The sequence below is a fragment of the Cucurbita pepo genome, chromosome LG02 (genome assembly GCF_002806865.2).
Source record: "Cucurbita pepo subsp. pepo cultivar mu-cu-16 chromosome LG02, ASM280686v2, whole genome shotgun sequence".
NCBI classification, from domain to species: Eukaryota; Viridiplantae; Streptophyta; class Magnoliopsida; order Cucurbitales; family Cucurbitaceae; genus Cucurbita; species Cucurbita pepo.
Genome location: NC_036639.1, coordinates 758809 through 783364, shown reverse-complemented (window position 1 = coordinate 783364; position 24556 = coordinate 758809). Strand labels below are relative to the sequence as shown.

At 37.9% G+C, this 24556-nt stretch overlaps 6 protein-coding genes and 1 pseudogene across 6 annotated transcripts; 5 read left to right on the top strand and 2 right to left on the bottom strand.

Moving 5' to 3' along the window:
* Positions 1-24: 24 nt before the first annotated feature.
* LOC111788022 (transmembrane protein 147-like) lies at positions 25-5740 on the bottom strand. Its single transcript, XM_023668155.1, has 7 exons — positions 5573-5740; positions 2270-2339; positions 2091-2150; positions 1274-1388; positions 1005-1120; positions 708-832; positions 25-435 (listed from the first exon to the last, which is right to left on the bottom strand). Exons 1-7 carry the CDS (start codon positions 5647-5649, stop codon positions 312-314), a joined length of 687 nt encoding a protein of 228 aa, XP_023523923.1. The 5' UTR covers positions 5650-5740; the 3' UTR covers positions 25-311.
* LOC111788020 (pentatricopeptide repeat-containing protein At1g14470) lies at positions 2348-5565 on the bottom strand. Its single transcript, XM_023668152.1, has one exon. The coding sequence runs from the start codon at positions 5101-5103 to the stop codon at positions 2824-2826; it is 2280 nt and encodes a 759-aa protein (XP_023523920.1). The 5' UTR covers positions 5104-5565; the 3' UTR covers positions 2348-2823.
* Positions 5741-8905: 3165 nt separating the features above from the next.
* LOC111789064 (probable transcription factor KAN4) lies at positions 8906-11122 on the top strand. Its single transcript, XM_023669704.1, has 5 exons — positions 8906-9348; positions 9437-9513; positions 10248-10287; positions 10393-10513; positions 10600-11122. Exons 1-5 carry the CDS (start codon positions 9057-9059, stop codon positions 10691-10693), a joined length of 624 nt encoding a protein of 207 aa, XP_023525472.1. The 5' UTR covers positions 8906-9056; the 3' UTR covers positions 10694-11122.
* A 691-nt stretch (positions 11123-11813) lies between these two features.
* On the top strand, positions 11814-13560 carry LOC111787760 (cytochrome P450 CYP82D47-like). Its single transcript, XM_023667806.1, has 2 exons — positions 11814-12776; positions 12856-13560. The coding sequence occupies exons 1-2, from the start codon at positions 11838-11840 to the stop codon at positions 13477-13479; spliced, it is 1563 nt and encodes a 520-aa protein (XP_023523574.1). The 5' UTR covers positions 11814-11837; the 3' UTR covers positions 13480-13560.
* A 1571-nt stretch (positions 13561-15131) lies between these two features.
* Positions 15132-16845, top strand: LOC111789320 (cytochrome P450 CYP82D47-like). The gene is made up of 2 exons (XM_023670046.1): positions 15132-16117; positions 16197-16845. The coding sequence occupies exons 1-2, from the start codon at positions 15179-15181 to the stop codon at positions 16818-16820; spliced, it is 1563 nt and encodes a 520-aa protein (XP_023525814.1). The 5' UTR covers positions 15132-15178; the 3' UTR covers positions 16821-16845.
* Positions 16846-19001: 2156 nt separating this feature from the next.
* Positions 19002-20840, top strand: LOC111789321 (annotated as a pseudogene).
* Positions 20841-22242: 1402 nt separating this feature from the next.
* LOC111787666 (cytochrome P450 CYP82D47-like) lies at positions 22243-23999 on the top strand. The gene is made up of 2 exons (XM_023667684.1): positions 22243-23213; positions 23283-23999. The coding sequence occupies exons 1-2, from the start codon at positions 22272-22274 to the stop codon at positions 23892-23894; spliced, it is 1554 nt and encodes a 517-aa protein (XP_023523452.1). The 5' UTR covers positions 22243-22271; the 3' UTR covers positions 23895-23999.
* The last annotated feature ends 557 nt before the right edge of the window (positions 24000-24556 follow it).

Genomic DNA, 24556 nt, shown 5'->3' with positions numbered 1-24556 from the left:
AATCTGAGGGTAGGGAAAGGAAAATGAGATAACATTGTCCTGGCAAGCTACCTTTTACTTCCATTCAAAATCTCAAAAGAAAAAGAACTAAACGTTACAACATCTGAAACTCCCTTTTACCCGTCATCATACATTACAAAGCTTACAACCTTACAACATCTGAAACTTAACCCCACAATTTGGTTTTGCAAATGATTACGAAATTAGGCGGAACACTGCAAAAGAGAAGGTTAAGTAAAAGGAGATCTGCAATCCACACCTCCAAAATTCACGTCCAGCATCAATATAGTCAACCCCAGTGTGCCATAACCTTAAACAGAGGGTCTCTGACAAGCAGAAAAAAGCTGCCAACTAATAAAAGCCATCGCCAAAGAGGTGAAGAGTTCAAATCCCACCACCTTAGGGAAATGCCAACCCATTCCCCGCCTTAAGTAGCTGGAAAGAAAATTTGCAGCTTGTGTTAAAATTATGTACATCTTTATTTGAATTTTAAAATTAAAACGGGTTTTGAAAAACCTGTTTTGTTTTTAGAGTTTGGCTAGGAATTTCCAACTTTTTCTTAAAAATAATGAAACTCATTGTAGAGAAATATTAGGAAAACAAGCACAATTTTGATGTTCAAATAGATTACCTTTTGATGTTCAGATAGTTCAAAGCAAGTGATTCAAGTTCGAAGTGGCAAATTTTCTAATTTTGATGTTACATACCTTGTGATTGATGGCATAGTAGCCACAATCAGTGCACAGATATAAATTATGGGAATTAGCGCTTTGGGTTTGTTCTTCCGAAGCCACATCAAAGATCCCAATGCAGCAAGGGATATGCTCAACACCTGAATTGAAGTGGGGAGCAGAAATTAGAGAAGCAACAGCGCGGCTGACATGACAAATACTTCACCCAGAATGCAAGGTCAAGAACCCAAGAAATATCAATCGAATCGATGATTGAATCTCTCACAGTAGCCAAATAAAGAGTATCTTAAAATAAAGAAGAGAGATGGAAACCAGATTTGCATTAGCTTCAAGGCCCTGCAAAATGTAATCCCAAGTAAACTCTAGTCCTCTGGCACCAATCCAAAGTGGTGCAAGTCTATGCAAAACAGAATCAGCGAATGCCCAACCTGCAGGCAAGAAGAACAGAGTAACCAGGCCATCCAATGATTAGAAGATGGGGAAAAACATTGAAAGATCGAAATAAACAAACAGAAACCGTGCATGCAGTCATCATTTACAATCAAACTAAAAAACCTCAATTGATTGCTCAACAAACTCACCCAGTCCAACTGCCTGAAATTTATGGTTCTGAGAAATGTTCCGGTAAGTCAACTGGGTCAAAGCAAAGTAAAGTCCGGCAACATCTATTAAACCAATAAGCGCTTTCAACAGTTCCTGTCGTACATGAATTATACCTTGTTAACATTTGCTATAACTACTGGCACGACTCGAACAAAATTTCCTAAAAATATGGAGGCTTTGTTAATAAAAGCATAGTTAGTACACTTGACATGAGGATCTAATAAAAGAAACATACCATTTAGCACTACTCATTGGATGAAACAGGAAGACATCCCACAAAGAGGGAAAAAGAGGATGGAATCAAGGCTAGTACATGAAATAGAGACTGGAAACTATTTTTCACTTCAACGCTAAAAACAGTTCTGTAATGCTATTCTGATTCATGTTTGTCCAATTCTGGATACTAGGCTGCATTATTCATTTCGTTCCAAACCATTTAATGGTATGTAACTCAATGTTCTATTAAACAAAAATTACATAATATGTGATAGTAAAAAACAAGTTCTAACAATAGACTAACTAAACCTTCCCACCCACCAACACCAATCCAATCAACCAGAAAGGTTGAATGCAGTGTGGAATATAAAAATTTAAGTTTCCCAGATGAGGATTATAGCCAAGCAACCAATAATTTTGTCCTGACATCCAAGGTTAATGAAGTCTTTAATTTTCCAAGTCAGAGAATTAAAATGTACAAAAGATACTAGGCATTACAACTGATGGAATTAAAATGTACACTAAAATATATAAAAAAAAATGTTTTTCACCAATTACAGATGAAAAGAACATTAATACCTGATATAGGTCAAAGGAGTCATTCTCTGACACGTTAAGGAAGGTTGCAAGGCATACAAGCTGACAAGAATGCATAGAAAAATATCAGTTAGATTCATGGAGAAGTGAAAAGTCAATAATATACAATGGAGAGAAATTCAAGGTCTCAATCAACCTTGAAGTGTTCAGAAATCACAAACCTTTACTAAGGCCGTTCCAAGGTAAACCAGTGCCGCTTTGACTGACGTTCCGAGTGTGTCATACTCAGATCTGTATAGCTAGAGTTTTCAGTGAACTGAAATCGTGACTTATAGAAAAACATAAAATTATGACAGAACCGGAGATTAGACCATGAATTCATCGATTCTGTGAGGAAGAAAATATGCAATTCTTAGATTACATCATCAAAAAAAAAAAAAAAAAAAACTTCGAACATTCCAACTGGCCAATCTCTCTTTATCTTTTTTTTTTTTCCCTGATAAACATGGTTCACTCTGTTGATTTATGAATGAATTGGTAGAAAAATAAAACTAACAAACTCCTAATGCATAACTCTTGTAAGGTACATCACAGAGATACAATGCTCTTTGATATTGATCCTTGGACCTAATCATAAAGTGTTCTTCAGTTAAAAGCTGAATATGGAGAAATGACAAGTATGGTAATCTGCGTGATTCACTATTGAAGGCCGGGTTGTGCTTAAAATCTCTCTTTATGCAAATGAATTTTATCCATAAATTTGCTCTTTGCCAATTTACCAGTAATCATGGCAAGAACATATCCCTTCACTAAAACAATGGAACCTATTATTATCACGGACAATAATCTCTCTTTCCTCTAACTTTGAGATCATCTTAATAGCTGTATGACAATCCATACAAATTCTCAAATTTTTCACCACTCTAATTGGTGTCCCCACTTCACTGACAAGAAGCGCAAAACAAATGGCCAACTTCTCACTGTGAGTCCCCAGCATTTCTTCCTTCTCTTCCTCCTCAACATCTCGCAGTGCACAACTTTTATCAGTTACAAAGCCAACCCTCTTCATCTTCCTTTCAAGTTCAGCCAATAATCTATAAATATCTTTTGACCATTCATGCGATCTATCACCCACAGTGAAATTATGTATTTGACCCTTATATTCCACCCAACTCATTCCAACTGATTTCTTGACACCTCCCTTCCTCATCTTCTCTCTAACCTGTCTAACATCTTCCCATCTTCCAGCAGAGGCATATATATTAGAAAGTAAAATATAATTTCCTGGGTTTTGAGGTTCAAGCTCTAAGAGCTTGTTAGCAGCAAGTTCTCCCAGCTCAACTCTCTTGTGAATTCGACTGCCATTTAACAAAGAGCCATAAACACCAGCGTGAGGTTTCATTGGCATAGATTCAATTAACATTTTGGCTTCATCTAATTCGCCTGCTCTTCCTAATAAATCAACCATACAAGCATAGTGATCCACTGTCGGTGCTTTAATTGACTTAAAGATGTTTTTACCTTCTTTCAGCATTCCTGCATGACTACATGCAGTCAAAACACCAATATATGTGACATGGTCTGGTTCAATGCCTTCTTCCTCCATTGTTAACAGTAACTTGATAGCATCCTTCCCATGACCATTGGCTGCAAATCCTGAAATCAGTGTATTGAAAGTAACAACATCTTTCGTCCCCATATTTTGGAATATCCTATGGGCATCAACCACATTTCCACATTTAGAGTACATGAATATCAAAGAATTGAATCCTGAAATGCCAAACTTTATGTTCTTCTCTTGAACGATATTTAGAACCCAGTAACTAAATTTCAGAGCCCCAATATGTCCACAGGCCGATAAGACACTAGCTATGGTGACCTCATCTGGTTGTATGTCCGTACAATCAATCATTTCTCTAAAGAGGTGAATTGACATGGCAGACTCTCCATTTTGTGCATAACCAGCTATCATTGAATTCCATGAAACAACATCCCTTTTTGGCATATTGTCAAACAGCTCCCGAGCTAATGACAGTTTTCCTGCCCTTGTATATGCTGAGATCATGACATTCCAAGTAACAGCATTCCTCTGACCTCCCAATTCATCAAAAATTCTTCTAGCAATTTCTAGGTTACCAAATTTTGCATGCATGTCAAGTAAAGCCGTTTTGACATAATTATTCAAAATGACGTGCTTTTGGTTAATCTTTGCTAGAAGTGAATCAGCAAGGTTAGGATTGCCGATGGAAGAGCACGATGAAATTGCAGCTACCCATGTTGTATCATCAGGAGTGATTCCCTCTTTCAGCATTCGATGGAACAATTTCAAAGCCTCTTCTGCACATTCATTTTGAGCATAAGCTGATAGCATGGCATTCCACGAGACTACACTTTTCTCTGGCATCTCATCAAAATACCTTCTAGCACTCTCCAAGTCCCTCATCTTAGCATACCCAGTAACCATGGCAGTCCATGAAATAGTATTCCTATCAGGCATCATATTAAACAGCATGACTGCATCAGCTTCATTTCCCGAATTCCAACAGCCAGAAATCATTGAATTCCAGTCCGCTAGAGTTCTGTTAGGCATTTGCTCAAACAACTTCCTGGCAAGATCCACTTGGCCATATTTTGCATACATATCCAATATAGCATTACGGATGAAGTGGTCGTCAATATGACCCAACTTCAGGACAGAAGCATGGAACAAATTGCCAGATTTCCCAGCTAACTTAATCAAGTATATATAAACAGAGGGATGGGGCCTGAGGTCTAGACACTGCATGCATCTGAAGAGAGAAACCACCTCGTCGTGGGCACCCATGCGGGAGTAATATTTGAGCATACAACTGTAAACAGAAGCATTGGGGTAGGGCGAGGAGGTAAAAATAGAAGCCGCATAGGAAGGATGAGCGTGAAGACGAGTACAGATAGTGAGGAGCAGAGAAACCCAGTAGTTCTGAGATTGGAGGGAATTGAGAACAAGATGCGCATGAAGCTGTCTTAACTGACTTATATTGCTTATTTTGGTAGCTATGGCAACCAAATCGTACATGGTAGAAATCAGAGCGTGGCACTGGGAATACAAACCGTTCCACTACTCTAATAAACTACAGCAATTCCATTTCATCAAAACAAGGAAGTTGGTCAGCCGACTCAAGTCATTAAGCATTTCGGTACTTTGCAAAATAGAGACTGCTTCTAAACTGATTCTCTAATCCAGTTCAGACACACAGCTCCGTACAAATCGGAACTAATAACTTGAACAGTCCAAACAATCAATAAATCATATAAAAACAAAGCAAGGAGAACGGAAATTCAACCGAACGAATCACTCCGGACCAGCAGAGGAACTAAAATTGAAGCAGTCCAAGATTAAACAGCAAGAAATCATTCCAAACAAAGCAAAGTGAGGAGAATTTCAATACAACAAATCACTGTGGGCCTGAAGAGACAGTGCGAGGAACAGGAGATCTAAAGAAGTAGAAGGAGATGCAAGGAAGATGAAAAGGCGAGATCCTTACAAGGGCGTTGCAGAGTAGTAGACAGCATGAGGACCGAAAGTGAGAATTGCGCAGTTGAAGAAATGAAACACCGTCATCGTTGCTCTCTTCCGCAGTTGCTTTGCTCTCCAACTTCAGCGCGATCCGGCGTTGGCCTTCCCCTGCTATTCGCTCATCGGTCCCAACCCCTCGCCACAAAATCGTATTTTATATATATTCTTTTTTCTTTTTTCTTTTTTTAACTATTCTAATTAAATTAAATTAAGTTCTATATATATATAAGGAGTTATTCTCGTCTATATATATATTGAGGTGAGTTATTGAGTTGTTTTTTAAATTATTTTAAAAAAATTAAATTTATCCCCTCTTTTCAATACTTGTAATAATCTTAAAAGTAGGGTAAGATTGAGCTGGATTGTAACTCTATTTTCTGGTTTGTTAGGTTGATCAGATAAAAAGAAAATATCCAACCGATTATAAAAAAAAAAAATATAACAACTCAATTTTTATGATTTAAGTTAAATTAATGAAATTATTAATAACTTTAATCAATAAAATTAATTACCTATGTATTTATATAAAAAGTGTTGGGCTGCCTTCTAATTTTCAGGCCCGGCAGTTTAGAACCGTAAGGAATCAGACCGGCCCAAGGCCCAATTAATGTATGAAGAAGTGGTCTTGGGCTACAAAAGGCCCAATTAGATGTATTTTCGTACTTTTCCAACAAAATATCAGTTTACGACCTTTTTTTTTTTTTTTTTTAAAAAAAAAAAAAAAAAAAAAAAAAAAAAAAAAAAAAAAAAAAAAAAAAAAAAAAAAAAGGTGAAAGAGATTGATGAATACAACAAAGGTTTGGACCAAATAAAAAATTGATCACTCCGTGACTGCAGGTGGCCCTAACCAATACACGAAAATACTGACCACAAGGAGAACAAATTATTCCAACTGAGCCAACCCACAAATTTATATTCTTAAATATATTATTTCAAAACACATTTTTAATGGAAATAAAATAATCAAGAGCAAGCTCGCCAAATTTAGAGTCAATTGAACACTAGATGGATGTTTCACGATACCACATGTCCGTTCACTAAAATCATATTTACACCCGCCAATTTGAAAATGCCTAAAAATATACCTCATGGGTGGACATGATATTGGCTCTCTATGATTTAAGTGAGCTATCCTGTGACACATGCGTTCTCTTTTGAAAAGGGTCTTTCAAAGATAGTATTGAACGTCATCGGTATGTTGGTATTAGACTCTAACCATGTGTCTAAGGTTGGACTATGTACCCACTATCTAGAACATATGTTATAATATGTATATATAGCTTAAAGAGGTATAAATTAAATTACTAATTTTCTTGATCTCAGCTTCTAAAAGTGTGTAATAATTCTAGAATCGAGCCTAACTTGAAGCCAAAATATGACGCACAAACTTTAGTAGCATGGGGTAGGAAGCACTGAGGCAACCCACATGACCCTCTGATCCGAACAGGCCCTCACCGGGTCCCCTCAAAAAGCTTACAAGCTTTTCTAGCTTTCTTCATATTTTGTTATGAATAATGTGTACGGCTATAATTTCCATTCCTTTTGTCTACCCACAACCTCCAAAACTTGGCGTCTACTCGCAGTTTCAGATGGGCCTCAACATCCTTTCACTGGAAACCATAACACAATATATTATTAATATTATTATTATTATTATTATTATTATTATTATTATGTAATGTGTGGCAGGTGCACACAAGCCTAAACGCCGTGGGCTTCGGCGATTCCTTTCTCTTTTGTCGTTTCATGGATACTCAAAGACATAGAAATGATGCCCAAATGGCAAATGGGTGAGTGGGTGGTTGAAAACAACACGAGGGTATTGACAAGAATGCAAGATACAACATGTTGAGGTGAGAGGTTAAAAGGGTTTTGAGTGATGCGGTGGGAAAGAATCTAGAGCGCATCAGGCGCTGACCGTGCATGGATGGAGGCCCAATTATATACTAATAATAATAATAATGTAATCGACGTTGTTTCAACTCAACGCCCATCCACTATGCTCCATGTTGGCGTTGTTTGTGATTTAATTAAGCAAAGACATGGATCGTCGAGCCCCAGATAAGATACCCAAACGCTTCTCAAAACACCAACTAAATTACATATACCAAAAAACATGGGGAGTTTTGATGGTCACGTGAGCCCAACATAACCCCAACCCCAACCCCATCTTGCCGCCGATGAATCTGGCGCTATTCAACCAGCTACTCTCTCGGTGCCCTTCCACACCTCCCTTCCCCATTCCCTCAACCTCACACCTAGTTCAAGAAAATTTAGCTGTTATAAATGATATCAAAATTAGACGTTTGTGTTTATCGCTAGTAGATATTGTCGACTTTTTATGTATCGTTGTCAACTTCACGGTTTTAAAAAGTGTATGTTAGGGAGAGATTTTCACGCCCTTATAAAAAAAATGTTTCGTTCTATTCTTTAACCGATGTGGGATCTCACAATCTACATGGCACACCTCCCGGTGTTTAGCTCCGGTACTATTTGTAACAGCCAAAGTCCACCGCTAGCAGATCTCTTATACTTTTAGACTGCTTTAGCTCTTACGTATACCTATTAGCCTCACAGTTTTTTAAAACTTCTACATCCTTATAATGAATGTCTTGTTCCTCTCTCCCATTAACGCAAGATCTCACAATCTACTTCCTTAGCGGCCAGCGTCTCACTGCACACGGCTCGATTTTTTTAGAGGTTTCCATGCTTTTATAAGAAATGTTTTGTTTCTCTATTGGAAGTCAGTGTCCTTGTTGGCACACTGCTCAATGACTGACTTTGATACCATTTGTAATAGTTATCTCACACTCCAACTATAGAAGGTTAGTGTCTTCGCTGGCACACTGCTCGGTGACTGACTTTGAGACAATTTTTAACGGCTCAAACTCACCACTAGTAGATATTGTTGACGCAAGATCTCACCATCTACTCTCTTAGGGGCAGCATCCTCACTAGCACACAACCCAATCTTTTGTTTATCCTTGCTGGCACACTACTCAATACTTGACTTTGATACCATTTGTAATAGTTATCTCACACTCTACGTGTAGGAGGCCAGCGTTCTCGCTGGTACAGCGCTCAGTGACGGACTTTGATACCATTTTTAACGGCTAATAGATATTATTGAAAAGAAGAAAAATGAAAGGGAAAATTGAGAAGGGTGAGCATGTATGAATTTTGTTTTCACGATTTCCAACCACATTCCCTTCACACAAGACGCCATTACATCTCTCTGTCTCTCTTGCCCTCTCTTTCTTCTCCTTAAGCTTTATTCTTAAAAGGATAACAACATCTTCTCTCTTTCTCTTCTGCTCTTCTGCCCTTAACCTTTTCTTCCGTTCACTCCTCTTCTTAATACATCCAATATATGTTACTCATTCCTTTTCCTCTTCAAATCATAACCCACTCATTACCCTTTAAACCACTCATCTTTTTGTCACTCTTCTCTCATGAACCCGCCGGACCTCTCCTTGCACATCAGCCTCCCCTTCTTCGCCCCGCCCTCTCACAATTCTGACTTCACCCATCAAAATGGTTGCTTCCACTTTGGATATCAACCAGCCCATGTGGCTCGTCCTCGTCACCAAGCTTATAATCTCCTCCATGGCCGACGCCGTGACTTTAAACCAACTGTTGGTGGGTGTGGAGTGAGAAGAAGCATCCGAGCTCCTAGAATGAGATGGACTACGACGCTACATGCTCATTTTGTACACGCTGTTCAGCTTCTTGGCGGCCATGAAAGTAATTCCACAACAAAACCAATAACCTTAAACACATCAAAACTTTCATTTGTTCCATTAATTAATACCCATTTTTGTATCTGTCTCAGGAGCTACACCAAAATCAGTATTGGAGCTTATGAATGTCAAGGATCTAACCCTAGCTCATGTCAAAAGCCATTTGCAGGTACTTTCATTGTTTTATCTTCCCAATCAATTCTATGATATTGTCTATTTTATGCATAAATTCTCCTAATTTTATTTTTTTTATTATTTTTTTTATTTTCCCAAAAGGTCTCAAGATTTCTCCCTCTTCTTTTAGCATATCTTCTCTCGTTCATCAAAAAATTGCTCTCGATAGGATTAGTTTACTCATATTCTCGTATAACTTCTATCGTCTCGTTTATTGTGGTTCCTCGATCCTGCTAGTCATTTGCTTGTTCAAACCGTACATATTCAAAAAGGGGACAAGCTAAACAAACAAGCCATACCAATTTATAGAGTCAGAAGTCCGAAAGCACTCTGAGGTCTTAAGTAGGGTTAGGGAGTCAAATGAGCCTATTCCTCTAGCCTATGATTGTGGGTCGATTCGGCTATCGATTCCTGCATCTCCATGGGAGCACCGTGAGAAGGAGCTAATGATTCGGTTGTGGCTACTAAGCTATTGATAAGAGTTTTGGAGTCTAGTTTTTAGGTGGAGTTAATGATTTGGGAACATGTGGGTTGAAAGAGGTTGTTTTTGTCACATAATATTAATCTTATTCGCATAAAACATAACATTTTTGAAGATTAATTGATATGAGATGGGGGAGTAAAAGAGAGAGTACAAAAGTGAAAGGACAAAAAAGCATCTAAAATTACATCAACTACAACGCAAGGCTGTTAAAAAGAAAAAGGGTTTTTGGTTTGTTGTGGATGCAGATGTTCCGAACAGTGAAGAACAGTGTGAAGAAGGGAACAGGTAATAAATAAAAAACACTGTCTGTTCTTTAATGCAAACACTGTTCTTCTTCCTCACTTCTTCAGATCTGAAAATTCAAAAAAGCTTCATGTTTTTTTGTTGCAGACGATTATGGAAGGCCTGAGATTGAAGCAGATGGGGTTTTATCTTCTTCTTCTTCTTCTCCTTCTTCTTCTTCTTCTTCTTCTTCATCTCTTCAAAAATCTAACTTTCACACAGTCAAACCGTGAGTTCATCTTTCATTTGCTTCTTTTACTGTGTTTTTTTACTGTGTTTTAGACCCATAAACTCATCTTCTTTTACTGTGTGCAGAGGCAATAGTTGCGAGAGAACCACCTCAAACGGTGACGTTTTGCAAAGGATTAATTTAGAGTTCACTCTTGGAAGACCATGGGGATGCAAATAATAATAAAAAGTTAAAATAAAATCTTATTATTTATTATTGTATTAAGAAAATATCAACAGAAATGAATGTGAGGAATGAAGATGCTCCTACATGCCCATTTCTTGCCCATCTTGACCCTTCAGGTGCTCATCGCCTTCACTCCCGCACTCTTGCAGCACAATGGCTAGCAATGGCTCTACACACTGGCTATAACCATGCCTTCTTAACCCATGAGTCTGCCCTCAAATTTTCACTACTTCTAGTTACTGAATTTATTTCGTTATTAAGTAACTAAATTTCCTCGATCTCGTGCTATCGTTACGGTCATGCTCGCTATAAATTTTAACATTCAAGTGGTTGTCGTGTTTCTTAAAAGGTTAAGTATCTGTAAATTACTTTATACTGAGTTATTTGACTCTCCAGCATGGATGAATTGGTTTACCATACTAATTACTAACTAGAGATCATTTTCATTTTAGTTTCTCGTACTTTCATTTCTTTTACGGTTTAATGGTTACAGATCATGCACTAATTTCTATTCAATATAAGTTTTCATTTTATTAGGATTCAAAACTCAGATTCGACACCTGATGGCCCTAGCATTCTCGTGAATTCCCTGCGACATGGTCACGTTAGCTACTTCTCGCCTTATAAGAGCAAAAGACTACCTCCACTCGCAAGGATATTTAGTAATAAATTACAGTTCCCTATATATATAATATTTAATATTTTATTATAAGGTAAATATCTAGATATTTGACTTCTTACCTTTTAAGTATCTTTCCCTTTATTATTATTTATGTGTATTACTTTTCGTATTACTTTTTCCATATCCTTCTAATTTATTTGATTATAAATAAGATAACTTTCACACCATTTAAATGTGGTAGATTTAGCAAACATTTACATCCACTCGTACCAACACAGGTTCCTTCAGTATAACTTTTAGAAAAATCTAATAATAATAATTAGTACAATAATTGAAGAAAGATTTGCTCATAGATATATATATATATTTTGTATTTAAAATTTAAAAAAAAAAAAAATTGAAAAATGAACACCACTCAGAAAATATCTCCATCTGAATTATTATTGCATTTCAACCCATAAATAATTCCAGAGTATCCTTCATCTCCAAACAACAACCAATAGTAACAAACCCAAAATGGAATTTCCCCACATATCCTCACCTACCATTGCTCTGCCTTCCCTCTTTGCCCTTCTCTTCTTTCTTTATGCTCTCTTCACCCTATGTTCCCCTCGTCGCAACAGATTACCGCCCCAACCCCGCGGTGCTTGGCCGCTCATCGGCCACCTCACTTTACTAAGTGGAAAAGAACCAAATCACACCACGTTGGGAAAATTGGCCGACGTTTATGGACCAATCTTCATGTTAAGATCAGGCGCAAACAGAATCTTGATTGTGAGCGGCTGGGAAGTCGCTAGGGAATGCTTTACTGTCAACGACAAAGCATTTGCCTCCCGCCCCAAGTTTGCAGCCGCGCAACTACTTGGCTATGACTATGCCATGTTTGCGCTGAGCCAATACGGACCATACTGGAGCCATTTGCGTAAAATAGCCACGCTTGAACTCCTAGCCAACCATCGACTCGAGAAGTTTAAACACATCCTAAGATCAGAGGTTCAAATCTCCATCCAGAAATTACATCAGTTCTGCAAATCAAATAATGGAGGCAAGAAAGCGTTGATGGAGATGGAGACGTGGTTTGGGGAAATAGCGCTGAATACCATATTCAGGATGGTGGTCGGAAAACGATTCACCACTGCTTTTGAAGGTAGCGGCGGAGCAGAGTATCGGCACGCGTTGGAGGATTTTTTTAGGTTGTTTACAGCGTTTGTTCCGTCGGATTTGTTTCCGTTTCTGAAATGGTTCGACTTCGGAGGTCATAAGAAGGCCATGAAGAAGACGGCGAAGGTGTTGGACGAGATGCTTGATAAATGGCTCACAGAGCATCGCGAGAGGAGAAATTCCGGCGAAGTGGCGCCGGAAGAGCAGGATTTCATGCATGTTATGTTGTCTTTTATAGACAATGAAGAATTTCCCGGCTACGATGCCGACACTGTCATCAAATCTACCTGTTTGGTATGCAAAAAATCCATTAATTCAAGAATTAAGCTCAATTTTGAACCCCAATGACTAAATTAGTTGAAATTTTGTGTAGACTATGATATTGGGGGGATTTCACACCACCACCACTGAAATGACTTGGGCTCTTTCTTTACTCCTCAATCGTGAACAAGCATACGAGAAGCTTCAAAAGGAATTAGACCAACATGTTGGGAGAGACAGGGTAGTGAGAGAATCCGATCTGAAAAATTTAATATATCTCCAAGCTGTTGTGAAAGAAACATTGCGTATGTACCCTGCAGCACAACTGTCGGTCCCTCATGAATCTATGGAAGATTGTATAGCTGCTGGGTATCACATCCCAGCAAAGACACGACTGTGGGTGAATCTTTATAGACTTCAAAGAGATCCAAGTGTTTGGGAGAATCCTAATGAATTTTGTCCTGAGAGGTTTTTGACAACTCAAAAGGATTTTGATGTTAAAGGACGAAATCACCAGTTGATACCGTTTGGTGCTGGTCGAAGAATTTGCCCTGCAATAACTTTTGCCCTCCAAATTTTGCACTTGTTGTTTGCAAGGCTTCTTCATGAGTTTGAAATTGGACGACCATCTGAAGAGCCACTCAATATGGAAGAAAATGCTGCATTGAACCTCACTAAAAAAATCCCTCTTCAAGTTGTCTTAACTCCGCGTCTTTCTACTAAGGTTCATGAATGATTATGTGATAAATCTCGAAAAAATAATTTATAGTTGGGTTGTATATTTTTAATTGCATAAAAATGTTTTCATATTTTGCAAGCTGGCCTCTTTGAAATTTGATATTTTGATGAGTTTATTCTACATTTATTGAAAAGTCGTATTATTTGGTAAATTAATATAAAATATCAACCACACACTATTCTAACTTTAATTAGTAGCATAAAGTAATGTAAGATCCGAGCCATGAGTCTGGTGCCTAACGAGAATACGTATTTTGTCGTCAGGGAGAGTTTCTTGGAAACGAGAGACGATTTACATTGTTTGGACTCTCCAAAAACCTAGTAAACATCTAGGGTAGAGACGACAAAGAAAGTTTAATAGGGATAGTAATAGTGTGAATAGTGTCATTAGAGCCTCTGCCTCCTATCCCTTCTAGTGTGTGTTTGGTGCTAGTAGCGTCCAACATAGAGTTAGACCTAAAAATGATAGTTGTAACGGTTCAGATCCACCGCTAGCAGATATTGTTCTCTTTGGGCTTTCCCTTTCGGGCTTCCCCTCAAGACTTGTAACGATCCGCTAGCAGATATTGTCCTCGTTGGGCTTTCCCTTTTGGGCTTCCCCTTAAGGCTTTAAAACACGTCTGCTAGGGGAAGGTTTCCACACCCTTATAAATGGTGATTTGTTCTCCTCCCCAACCAATGTGGGACATCATAATTCACCCCTTCGGAGCCCAACGAGGGTGATTTGTTCTCCTTCCCAACCAATGTGGGACATCACAATAGTGCAATGGTGCTGTCAACCTTTATTATTTTTTATTAAAAGTTTAACTATTTAATAATAATTATTTACCCCCTTGCATGTCGATGCAATAGTTGCGTAGTTGCGAGAGGATCAAGTCAAACAGTGACGTTTTGCAAAGGATTAATTTAAAGTTCACGCTACGTATTTTCTCGCTTCTAAGAGTGGAGACTATCTCCACATATCAACACAAGTTCTTTCAGCATAAGTTTTCCTTACTCACATGCATCTTAGAAAAATCACTAAGAGATCACTCAACATAATATTGCTCCAAACAAAGCACGCTTAACCATAGAGTCCTTATAATGGAGCCACAAAGAAAGAAGGTGCACTTGATAAGTATAAATGATAATTTTTAATTCTTTTAAGCATTTATTAGCTAACCTATCATCAAGATTCCTCTCATTTCAAAATGGTTTCAGTTTATTTATGTATCTTTAATTCATCTGTTCGCGTGTCATTATAATAAACAATGGCGTAGAAAGAACCTGGAGAAAGAGAATCTCAAGCATGCAAAGAAAAGGTGTTCAATTACTTATTCAATTATTTAAATGAGAAAAATATAGTCGTAGATGCGCCAACACCCTGTTCCCAATATAATTTAATTAATTTACCACGTTTTAGATTAATTGATACCGTTGACTAGTGATATAATATTTTTTAAAAAGAGAACATTGTACAAATCGCATAGCTTTGCTTATAATAATAATAATAATAATAATAATAATAATAATAATAATAATAATAATAATAAGTACAATAATGGAAGAAAGATGTGCTCATAGATATATACAATATATATATTTTTAAAATAAGGAAAGTTGAAAAATGAACATCAATTATTGTTGCACAACAACCCATAAATCATTCCACACACTCCTTCCTCTCCAAACAGCAACCAATCCTAAACCTACCCAAAATGGAACTTCCCCACATATCCTCACCGACCACTGCTCTGCCTGCAATCTTTGCCCTTCTCTTCTTTCTTTATGCACTCTTCACCATATTTTCTGCTCACCGCAAGAGATTACCGCCCCAACCCCGCGGTGCTTGGCCGGTCATCGGCCACCTCCCTTTACTAAGTGGAAAAGAACCACATCACACCGCGTTGGGAAAATTGGCCGACGTTTATGGACCAATCTTCATGTTAAGATTAGGCGCCCACCGAACCTTGATTGTGAGCGGTTGGGAAGTGGCAAGGGAGTGCTTTACTGTCAACGACAAAGCATTTGCCTCCCGCCCCAAGTTTGCCGCCTCACAGCTACTTGGCTATGATTATGCCATGTTTGCGCTAAGCCCATACGGTTCACACTGGAGCCATTTGCGTAAGATAGCCACGCTTGAACTCCTAGCCAACCATCGACTCGAGAAGCTTCAACACATTCTAAGATCAGAGGTTCAAATCTCGATCGAGAAATTACATCAGTTTTGCAAATTAAATAATGGAGGTAATAAAGCGTTGATGGAGATGGAGACGTGGTTTGGAGAAGTAGCGCTGAATACCATATTCAGGATGGTGGTCGGAAAACGATTCACCATTGCTTTTGAAGGTAGCGGCGGAGCAGAGTATCGGCACGCGTTGGAGGATTTTTTTAATTTGTTTACGGCGTTTGTTCCGTCGGATTTGTTTGCATTTCTGAAATGGTTCGACTTTGGAGGTCATAAGAAGGCCATGAAGAAGACGGCGAAGGTGTTGGACGAGATGCTTGATAAATGGCTCACAGAGCATCGTGAGAGGAGAAATTCCGGCGAAGTGGCGCCGGAAGAGCAGGATTTCATGCACGTTATGTTGTCTTTTATAGACAATGAAGAATTTCCCGGCTACGATGCCGACACGGTCATAAAATCTACCTGTTTGGTATGCAAAAAATCCATTAATTCAAGAAGTAAGCTCAATTTTGAACCCCAATAACTAAATTAGTTGAAATTTTTTGTAGGCTATGATATTGGGGGGATTTCACACCAACACAACCGACATGATTTGGGCTCTTTCCTTACTCCTCAATCGTGAAGAAGCATACGAGAAGCTTCAAAAGGAATTAGACCAACATGTTGGGAGAGACAGGGCAGTGAGTGAATCGGATGTGAAAAATTTGATATATCTTCAAGCTGTTGTGAAGGAAACCTTGCGTATGTATCCTGCAGGACCGTTGTCGGTCCCTCGTGAATCTATGGAAGATTGTACTGTTGCTGGGTATCACATCCCAGCCAAGACACGACTATGGGTGAATCTTTATAAGCTTCACAGAGATCCGAGTGTTTGGGAGAATCCTAATGAATTTTGTCCTGAGAGGTTCTTGACAACTCAAAAGAATTTTGATGTTAAAGGACGAAATCCCCAACTGATACCATTTGGTGCTGGTCGAAGAATTTGCCCTGGGGCGACGTTTTCCCTCCAACTTTTGCATTTGTCGCTTGCGAGGCTTGTTCATGAGTTTGAAATTGGACGACCATCCAAAGAGCCCCTCAATATGGAAGAAATTGCTGCATTGAACGTCACTAGAAAAATCCCTCTTCAAGTTGTCTTAGCTCCGCGTCTTTCTACTAAGGTTCATGAATGATTGTGTGATAAATCTCGAAAAAATAATTTATAATTTGATTGTATATTTTAATTGCATAAAAATGTTGTCCATTTTATACCAGCTCAACAACCACTTTGAAATTTAATATTCTTATGGAGTTTATTCTAGTTTGATTAAAAAGTTGTGTTGTTTGGTAAATTAATATAAAAGTATCAACCACAAACTATTTTAACCTTAATTAGTAGCATAAAGTAATGTAAGATCTGAGCCATGAGTCATGACGCCTAACAAGAATACGTGTTGTGTCGTCAGGGAGAGTGTCTTGGAAACGAGAGGTGAGATTTACATCATCCAGACATCCCGAAAAACCTAGTAAACATCTACAGTAGAGACGACTAACAAAGTTTAATAGGGTTAGTAATAATAGTATGAATGGTGTCATTAGAGCCTCTGCCTCCGCCTCCCTTCCAGTGTGTCTTTGGTACTAGTAGTTCCCAACATAATGATAGATGTACATGATTAGTATCATCGAGTTAGGCCTAAGAATGATAGTGTAGTGCATTGAGGCAACCAAATGTCTTATCTAGTGGAAATGGGCAGAGGTTTCCTGAACAAAATCTCTTTGTTGTAAACTCATCCTAAGAGGGGGCGTAGAACCCTCCCTAGATTCAGAGTGCCTACATGGCCTTGTGGAAGGGTCACCGGCTAACCTTTATAGATGATGTTCAGACTTACTAGATGTCATACTGTCCTAACAGATTCTATGAGGTTGCACCTCAAACCCAGAATACCAGTCGCTTACTGTTGTGGCAATACAAGCTTACTAAGTATGAGCACAAAAAGATTGGTTCACTCCAGGACAAGATTCGCCCTCTAGAGGATCCACGACGCTAGAACTTAGGGAATGACTTTTAGGCTTTGATAGAGCATGTGGCATGTAAGCGAACCACTCGAAACTTCGAAAACTTCTAAAGCTTTGAAAAAGGCATTGGACGTGAGTACAACTTTATTATTATTATTATTATCGTCTTGAAATTTAGCTAGTTTTATCATTAAAATATAAATGGTGCCGTAAACATTTATTATTTTTTTATTAAAAAATTAATTATTTAATAATAATTATTTCCCCTTGCGTGCAGAGGCAACCGTTTGGGAGAGGACCAAGTCAAATGGCGACGACTTTCGCTAAATACAGAGTAGTGAAGATAATAAATGATAGAAGACCATATATTTTTCTTTTCCAATTTATAATAATCTTTTGTATAAACAAAATTTAATTAAATAAATATATTTTTATTTTTAGGATTTTGTTATCTAAAAAAAAAAAAAATCAATAATATCATACGTAACGTAAATTAATGCCACGATTGAACTTATACCTAACCTATTTGGAATAATTTTGTGTAGATTAATTGATTGTGAATGCGACAACACCCAGCTCCCAAAATTATTTATTTATTTATTTATTTTATCATATGGAATTGATATTATCGATGGAAGTGACCTTAGTGGATCTAATAATTATTCCACTTATTCACACACAAAACTTCATTTTCTTAATTAATTTTGAAATATAGTTATTCAGTTTTAATTTATTAACAAATAACCTTTTGGAATATAAACTATTTGTTACAAATGTGTGAAAACCTCTCCCCAGTGAATGTGTTATTAAACCGTGAGGTTGATGATTATACATAACAAGTTGAAACAGACCATATCTGCTAGTAGTGGACTTGAGCCATTACAAATAGTATCACGGACACAGACCATATCTACTAGTAATGGGATTGAGCCGTTACAAATAGTATCATGGACAGTGTGCTAGCGAGAACGTTAACCTCCAAGGGAGATGGATTGTGAGATCCCAACACTGGTCAGTGTGCCAGCGAAGTCACTGACCTCCAAAGAGGTGGATTGTGAGATATCACATCGATTGAAGAGATGAGTGAAACATTTATTATAAGAGAGTGGAAACCACTCTTTTTAGTGGACATGTTTTAAAACCGTAAGCTTAACGGTTATACATAACAAATCTAAACGAAAAAATATCTGTTACACTCTATTCTTTGGATAGCTCTTATTGAAAGTGTTATCAATTCATGTGTTCATCACTTTGGTTAGTTGTGAACCACATCTAACGAAATACTAGGATACTATTCTTGCCTACCACACGTCAAAACGTATGGATATGTTGGGATTATTTTAAGGCAAGAATCTTATCTTGTGAAGGATGATGGGCAAATTGTTAAAAAGCCTCGGGAAAATTTCTCCTTCTAAAATTATTATTGCACTTCAACCCATAAGTCATTCCATACTATCCTTCGTCTCCGAACGGCAACCAATCCTAACCTACCCAAAATGGAACTTCCCCACATAGCCTCACCGACCACTGCTCTGCCTCTAATCTTTGCCCTTCTCTGCTTTCTTTATGCTCTCTTCACCCTATTTTCCGCTCATCGCAAGAGATTACCGCCCCAACCCCGCGGTGCTTGGCCGGTTATTGGCCACCTCCCTCTACTAAGTGGACAAGAACCAAATCACACCACGTTGGGAAAATTAGCCGACGCTTATGGACCAATCTTCATGTTAACATTAGGCGCCAACAGAACCTTGATTGTGAGCGGTTGGGAAGTGGCAAGGGAGTGCTTTACTGTCAACGACAAAGCCTTTGCCTCCCGCCCCAAGTTTGCCGCCGCACAGCTACTCGGCTATGATTATGCCATGTTTGGGCTAAGCCCATACGGATCGCACTGGAGCCACTTGCGTAAAATAGCCACGCTTGAACTCCTCGCAAACCATCGACTTGAGAAGCTCCGACACATCCCAAGATCAGAGGTTCAAAGCTCGATCCAGAAACTACACCAGCTCTGCAAATCAAGTGATGGAGGCAAGAAAGCGTTGGTGGAGATGGAGACGTGGTTCGGAGAAATAGCGCTGAATACCATATTCAGGATGGTGGTCGGAAAACGATTCACCACTACTTTTGAAGGTAGCGGCGGCGCAGAGTATCGGCACGCGTTGGAGGATTTTTTTAGTTTGTTTACAGCTTTTGTTCCGTCAGATTTGTTTCCGTTCCTAAAATGGTTCGACTTTGGAGGTCATAAGAAGGCCATGAAGAAAACGGCAAAGGTGCTGGACGAGATGCTTGATAAATGGCTCACAGAGCATCGTTAGAGGAGAAATTCCGGCGAAGTGGCGCCGGAAGAGCAGGATTTCATGCATGTTATGTTGTCTTTTATAGACAATGAAGAATTTTCCGGCTACGATGCCGACACGGTCATCAAATCCACCTGTTTGGTATGCAAAAAATCTATTAATTTGCAAAGTAAGTTCAATTTTGAACCCCAATAACTCAATTAGTTAAAATTCGTGTAGGCTTTGATATTGGGGGGATTTCACACCACCACAACTGAAATGACTTGGGCTCTTTCTTTACTCCTCAATCGTGAACAAGCATACGAGAAGCTTCAAAAGGAATTAGACCAACATGTTGGGAGAGACAGGGCAGTTAGAGAATCCGATCTCAAAAATTTGGTATATCTCCAAGCTGTTGTGAAGGAAACGTTGCGTATGTATCCTGCAGGACAGCTCTCAGTCCCTCATGAATCTATAGAAGATTGTACCGTTGCTGGATATCACATCCCAGCAAAGACACGACTATGGGTGAATCTTTATAGGCTCCAAAGAGATCCAAGTGTTTGGGAGAATCCTAATGAATTTTTTCCCGAGAGGTTCTTGACCACTCAAAAGAATTTTGATGTTAAAGGACGAAATCCCCAATTGATACCGTTTGGTTCTGGTCGAAGAATTTGCCCTGCGGTAACTTTTGCCCTCCAAGTTTTGCACTTATCGTTTGCAAGGCTTCTTCATGAGTTTGAAATTGGACGACCATCCGAAGAGCCACTTGATATGGAAGAGATTGCTGCTTTGACTATCACTAAAAAAGTCCCTCTTAAAGTCGTCTTAACTCCACGTCTTTCTACTGAAGTTTATGAATGATTCTATGATAAATAGTAAAAAAAAAAAAGAATTAGTAGATTGGTTGGGTTGATTGAATAATGAATCTATCTTTCTTTTTAATTAGGTTTATAATATTTTAATTAAATGAGTTAGATTTTTGTTGGGTGGTGTTTAGTAAATTAATATAAAGTTATCGGTTCATATTAAAATATGTTCAAGTCACGCGTTTTTATAGTTCGGTCTTTCAAAGTTTATCATCTCATGAGGTATATATCTCTTATAGTTCAAAGGTACCTTAATTAGCTATTTACAAGTCTCTTTTATCATCAATATCACCTACCTATATATCTCAAGTGTTCAAGGCCTGACCTCGTCATAGTTTCAACCCATAGCTCTGATCATATAGCATCGTTTCGAATTTTTTAATAGGGTTTAGTTCATATTTTCCTAGTGTATATGGTCATACACATGTTTGTCTCCTAACATGATCTTCACATGTGACTCATAACCTATTTTCATCCTAATACGACACCTAGCAAGCCTCTTAATATCAATATAGGTGGAGGAAATCATTGTAGGCTCTAATCAAAAGGTCTTCGCAATTATTGCGCCATCCTTGTGCTCTTCTCATGCTTATGGACCTACAACATTCAAACTTTCCTCGATTTAGATGAGCAAGTTGGGAGACAATGGCATGTGAAAGAATAGTATATATTATAAAAATTTCTAATGTATTTTAAGGTTGTTGCGAATGAAACCTTCCATTTGAACTCTCCAAATCTAATTAGATTTCCACATGAATCAATGAAAGATTGCACGATTGCTAGTTACCACACTTCTGAAGGAACACTGCATTTAAGAACATCTATCATTTTAAATACAGAACACGGCTTTTAAGAACATCTATCATTTTAAATATGAAAAGTTCCGTAATTATTAAATTTAAAACAATATTTGTATATATTTCTACCCTTCATTTTTTTTTTAATGAAAAAATCAATTGTTGATAAATATTCTTCATAAAACCGTAAAACATAGTTTGAGGGCTAAATTAAAATACGTCTACTAGGGAGAGGTTTCCATGCTAGCACACCGTTCGATGTCTGACTCTGATACCATTTATAACAGCTCAAGCTCGCTACTAGTAGATACTGTTCGCTTTGACCCGTTACGTATTGTCATCATCTTTTTAAATGTGTGTGCTAGTAATGGTAACTTCACCAAGTATATTATATTATATAGGTAAGTGTGTAAAATTGACTTTTATGTAAAATAAAATCATTAAATCTAACTCTAAATATAGAAATTCAACAATATTTATAATTTTATATAAAATAAGACTAAATAATTTTTGTTACTCAAAAAATAATTAATAGGTAGGATGACAAGAATTCAATGAAGAGTTAATATTAGAACAGCTGGATACCATTAATATTAAATTCACCGAATATTGTGGTTAATATTATCCTCACCAATCTGTCAGTCAATGGCTCAACTTCCCACAGAAACGTTATCTCCCACTTCTCTCTCATGGAACTTCCTCACACCTCCTCATCGGCCGCCGTCGCCGGAATCTTCGCCCTTCTAATCTTCCTCTATGCCCTCTTCAACATATATAAAAGACTCAGCTCTAATCCAAAGAGACTCCCACCGGAACCCGCCGGAGCATGGCCGGTGATCGGTCACCTCCATCTACTAAGCACAACAGAGCCAGCCCACATAACGTTGGCCAAAATGGCGGATGTGTACGGACCAATCTTTACATTAAGGTTGGGCATGCACAAAGCCTTGATTGTAAGCAGCTGGGAGATAGCAAGGGAATGTTTTACGACAAAAGACAGAATCTTTGCCTCTCGACCAAAGCTTGTCGCCTCAAAGCTGCTTGGTTATAACTACGCCATGATGGGGTTGAGCCCCTATGGCTCACACTGGCGCCATGTTCGTAAAATGGCCACTCTCGAGCTCTTCACGAACCACCGCCTACAGCAGCTCCAACACGTTAGGGTGTCGGAGGTTGAAAGTGCGATTAAGAAGCTGTATGCGTTATGTGGTAATGGAAAGGAGAAAGCTTTGGTGGATATGAAGACGTGGTTTGGTGATATTACTCTCAATACCATATTCAGAGTAGTGGTCGGAAAACGATTCTCGACGGCGGTGGAGGGTGGCGGTAATGATGAGTATCGGAAGGCGTTGAGGGAATTCTTTGAATGGTTTGGAGTGTTTGTTCCTTCGGATTCATTTCCGTTTCTTAAATGGTTGGATTTGGGAGGACATGAGAAGGCCATGAAGAAGACGGCGGAGGTTTTGGATGACGTGTTTGATAAATGGGTGGAAGAGCGTCGGAAAATGAGAGCTTCCGATGAAGCGAAGACGGCGGAGCATGATTTCATGGATGTCATGCTTTCTACTGTTAAGGATTATGATGAACTTTCGAGCTATGACGCTAATACCGTTATCAAATCTACATGTTTGGTACGTTTATTTATTTTATTTTGTCTGAGTATATAAACGATTTAATTAAGTTGTTTGGAGCTTGTGTAGGCACTTATATTGGCAGGTTCGGATACGACGACAGTTACGATGATATGGGCTCTTTCTTTACTACTCAACAATCCCGAAGCACTCAAGAAAGCTCAGATTGAATTAGATGAACACGTTGGGAGACAGAAACAAGTGAAGGAATCAGACGTGAAAAATCTTGTATATCTCCAAGCAATTGTGAAGGAAACGTTACGTTTGTATCCTCCCGGGCCATTTGGCATTCCTCACGAATCTACTGAGGATTGTACTATTAATGACTATCATATTCCAGCAAGGACACGTTTGATGGTAAACATTCAGAAACTTCAAAGAGACCCACGAGTATGGGAAGATCCTTGTGAATTTCAACCAGAGAGATTCCTAACCCGTCATAGAGATTTTGATGTTAGAGGACAAAGTCCTGAGTTCATACCATTTGGAAACGGACGAAGGATGTGTCCTGGAATCTCATTTGCCCTTCAAATTATGCATTTAACTTTGGCAAATCTACTTCATAGATTTGAGATTGACAGGTCATCTAAAGAGTTAATGAATATGGAAGAAAGCGCGGGTATGACGAGTATTAGAAAGGGCCCACTCGAGGTGGTTTTAAGTCCACGTCTCCGTCTTTGATATCCACTCAAGATTGTTCATCTAGTTCAACTTACGCCTTCCCAAATGTTTCTTGAATAATACTATCAATAATAAAAATAATTAGCATGAAAAAGATTTAAGCGATGAACATGAACTATTAGTTTATGTGTAATTAATACATTGTCACATAAATACATTGAAAATAATGTTATGAATAATTGTTATATTAATCTTAATTATCGTTCTCATTTAATTAAATTCCTAAATGATGGTCCATTCAAGAATGTTAATATATATATATATATATATATATATATATATATATATATATATATAGATATATATATATATTATGATATATTAGTTAATTTGGAAATTTTAATTGCAATATTTAAAATAATGATGTTTTAATTATTAAATAATATATCGTACTATTAAAATTTAAATTTACTTATAAAATTGATTGAATTATTATGATTTCTTATAATATTTTTTAGTAAAGATACTTTTGTAAAATAAAAACTTTAAAATAGCTATTTTTTTAAAATGATAAATGCATAAAAATTACAAGCACGAATTTCTTTTTCTCCAATTTCCGCAAAAATAAATAAAAAATTCTCGTCTCATTTCCCCTTATGAATGTCTCTAAATAAATTTATTTGGAGCATAACCTTCGCCAATATGGAGGAGAATCCCTTTTG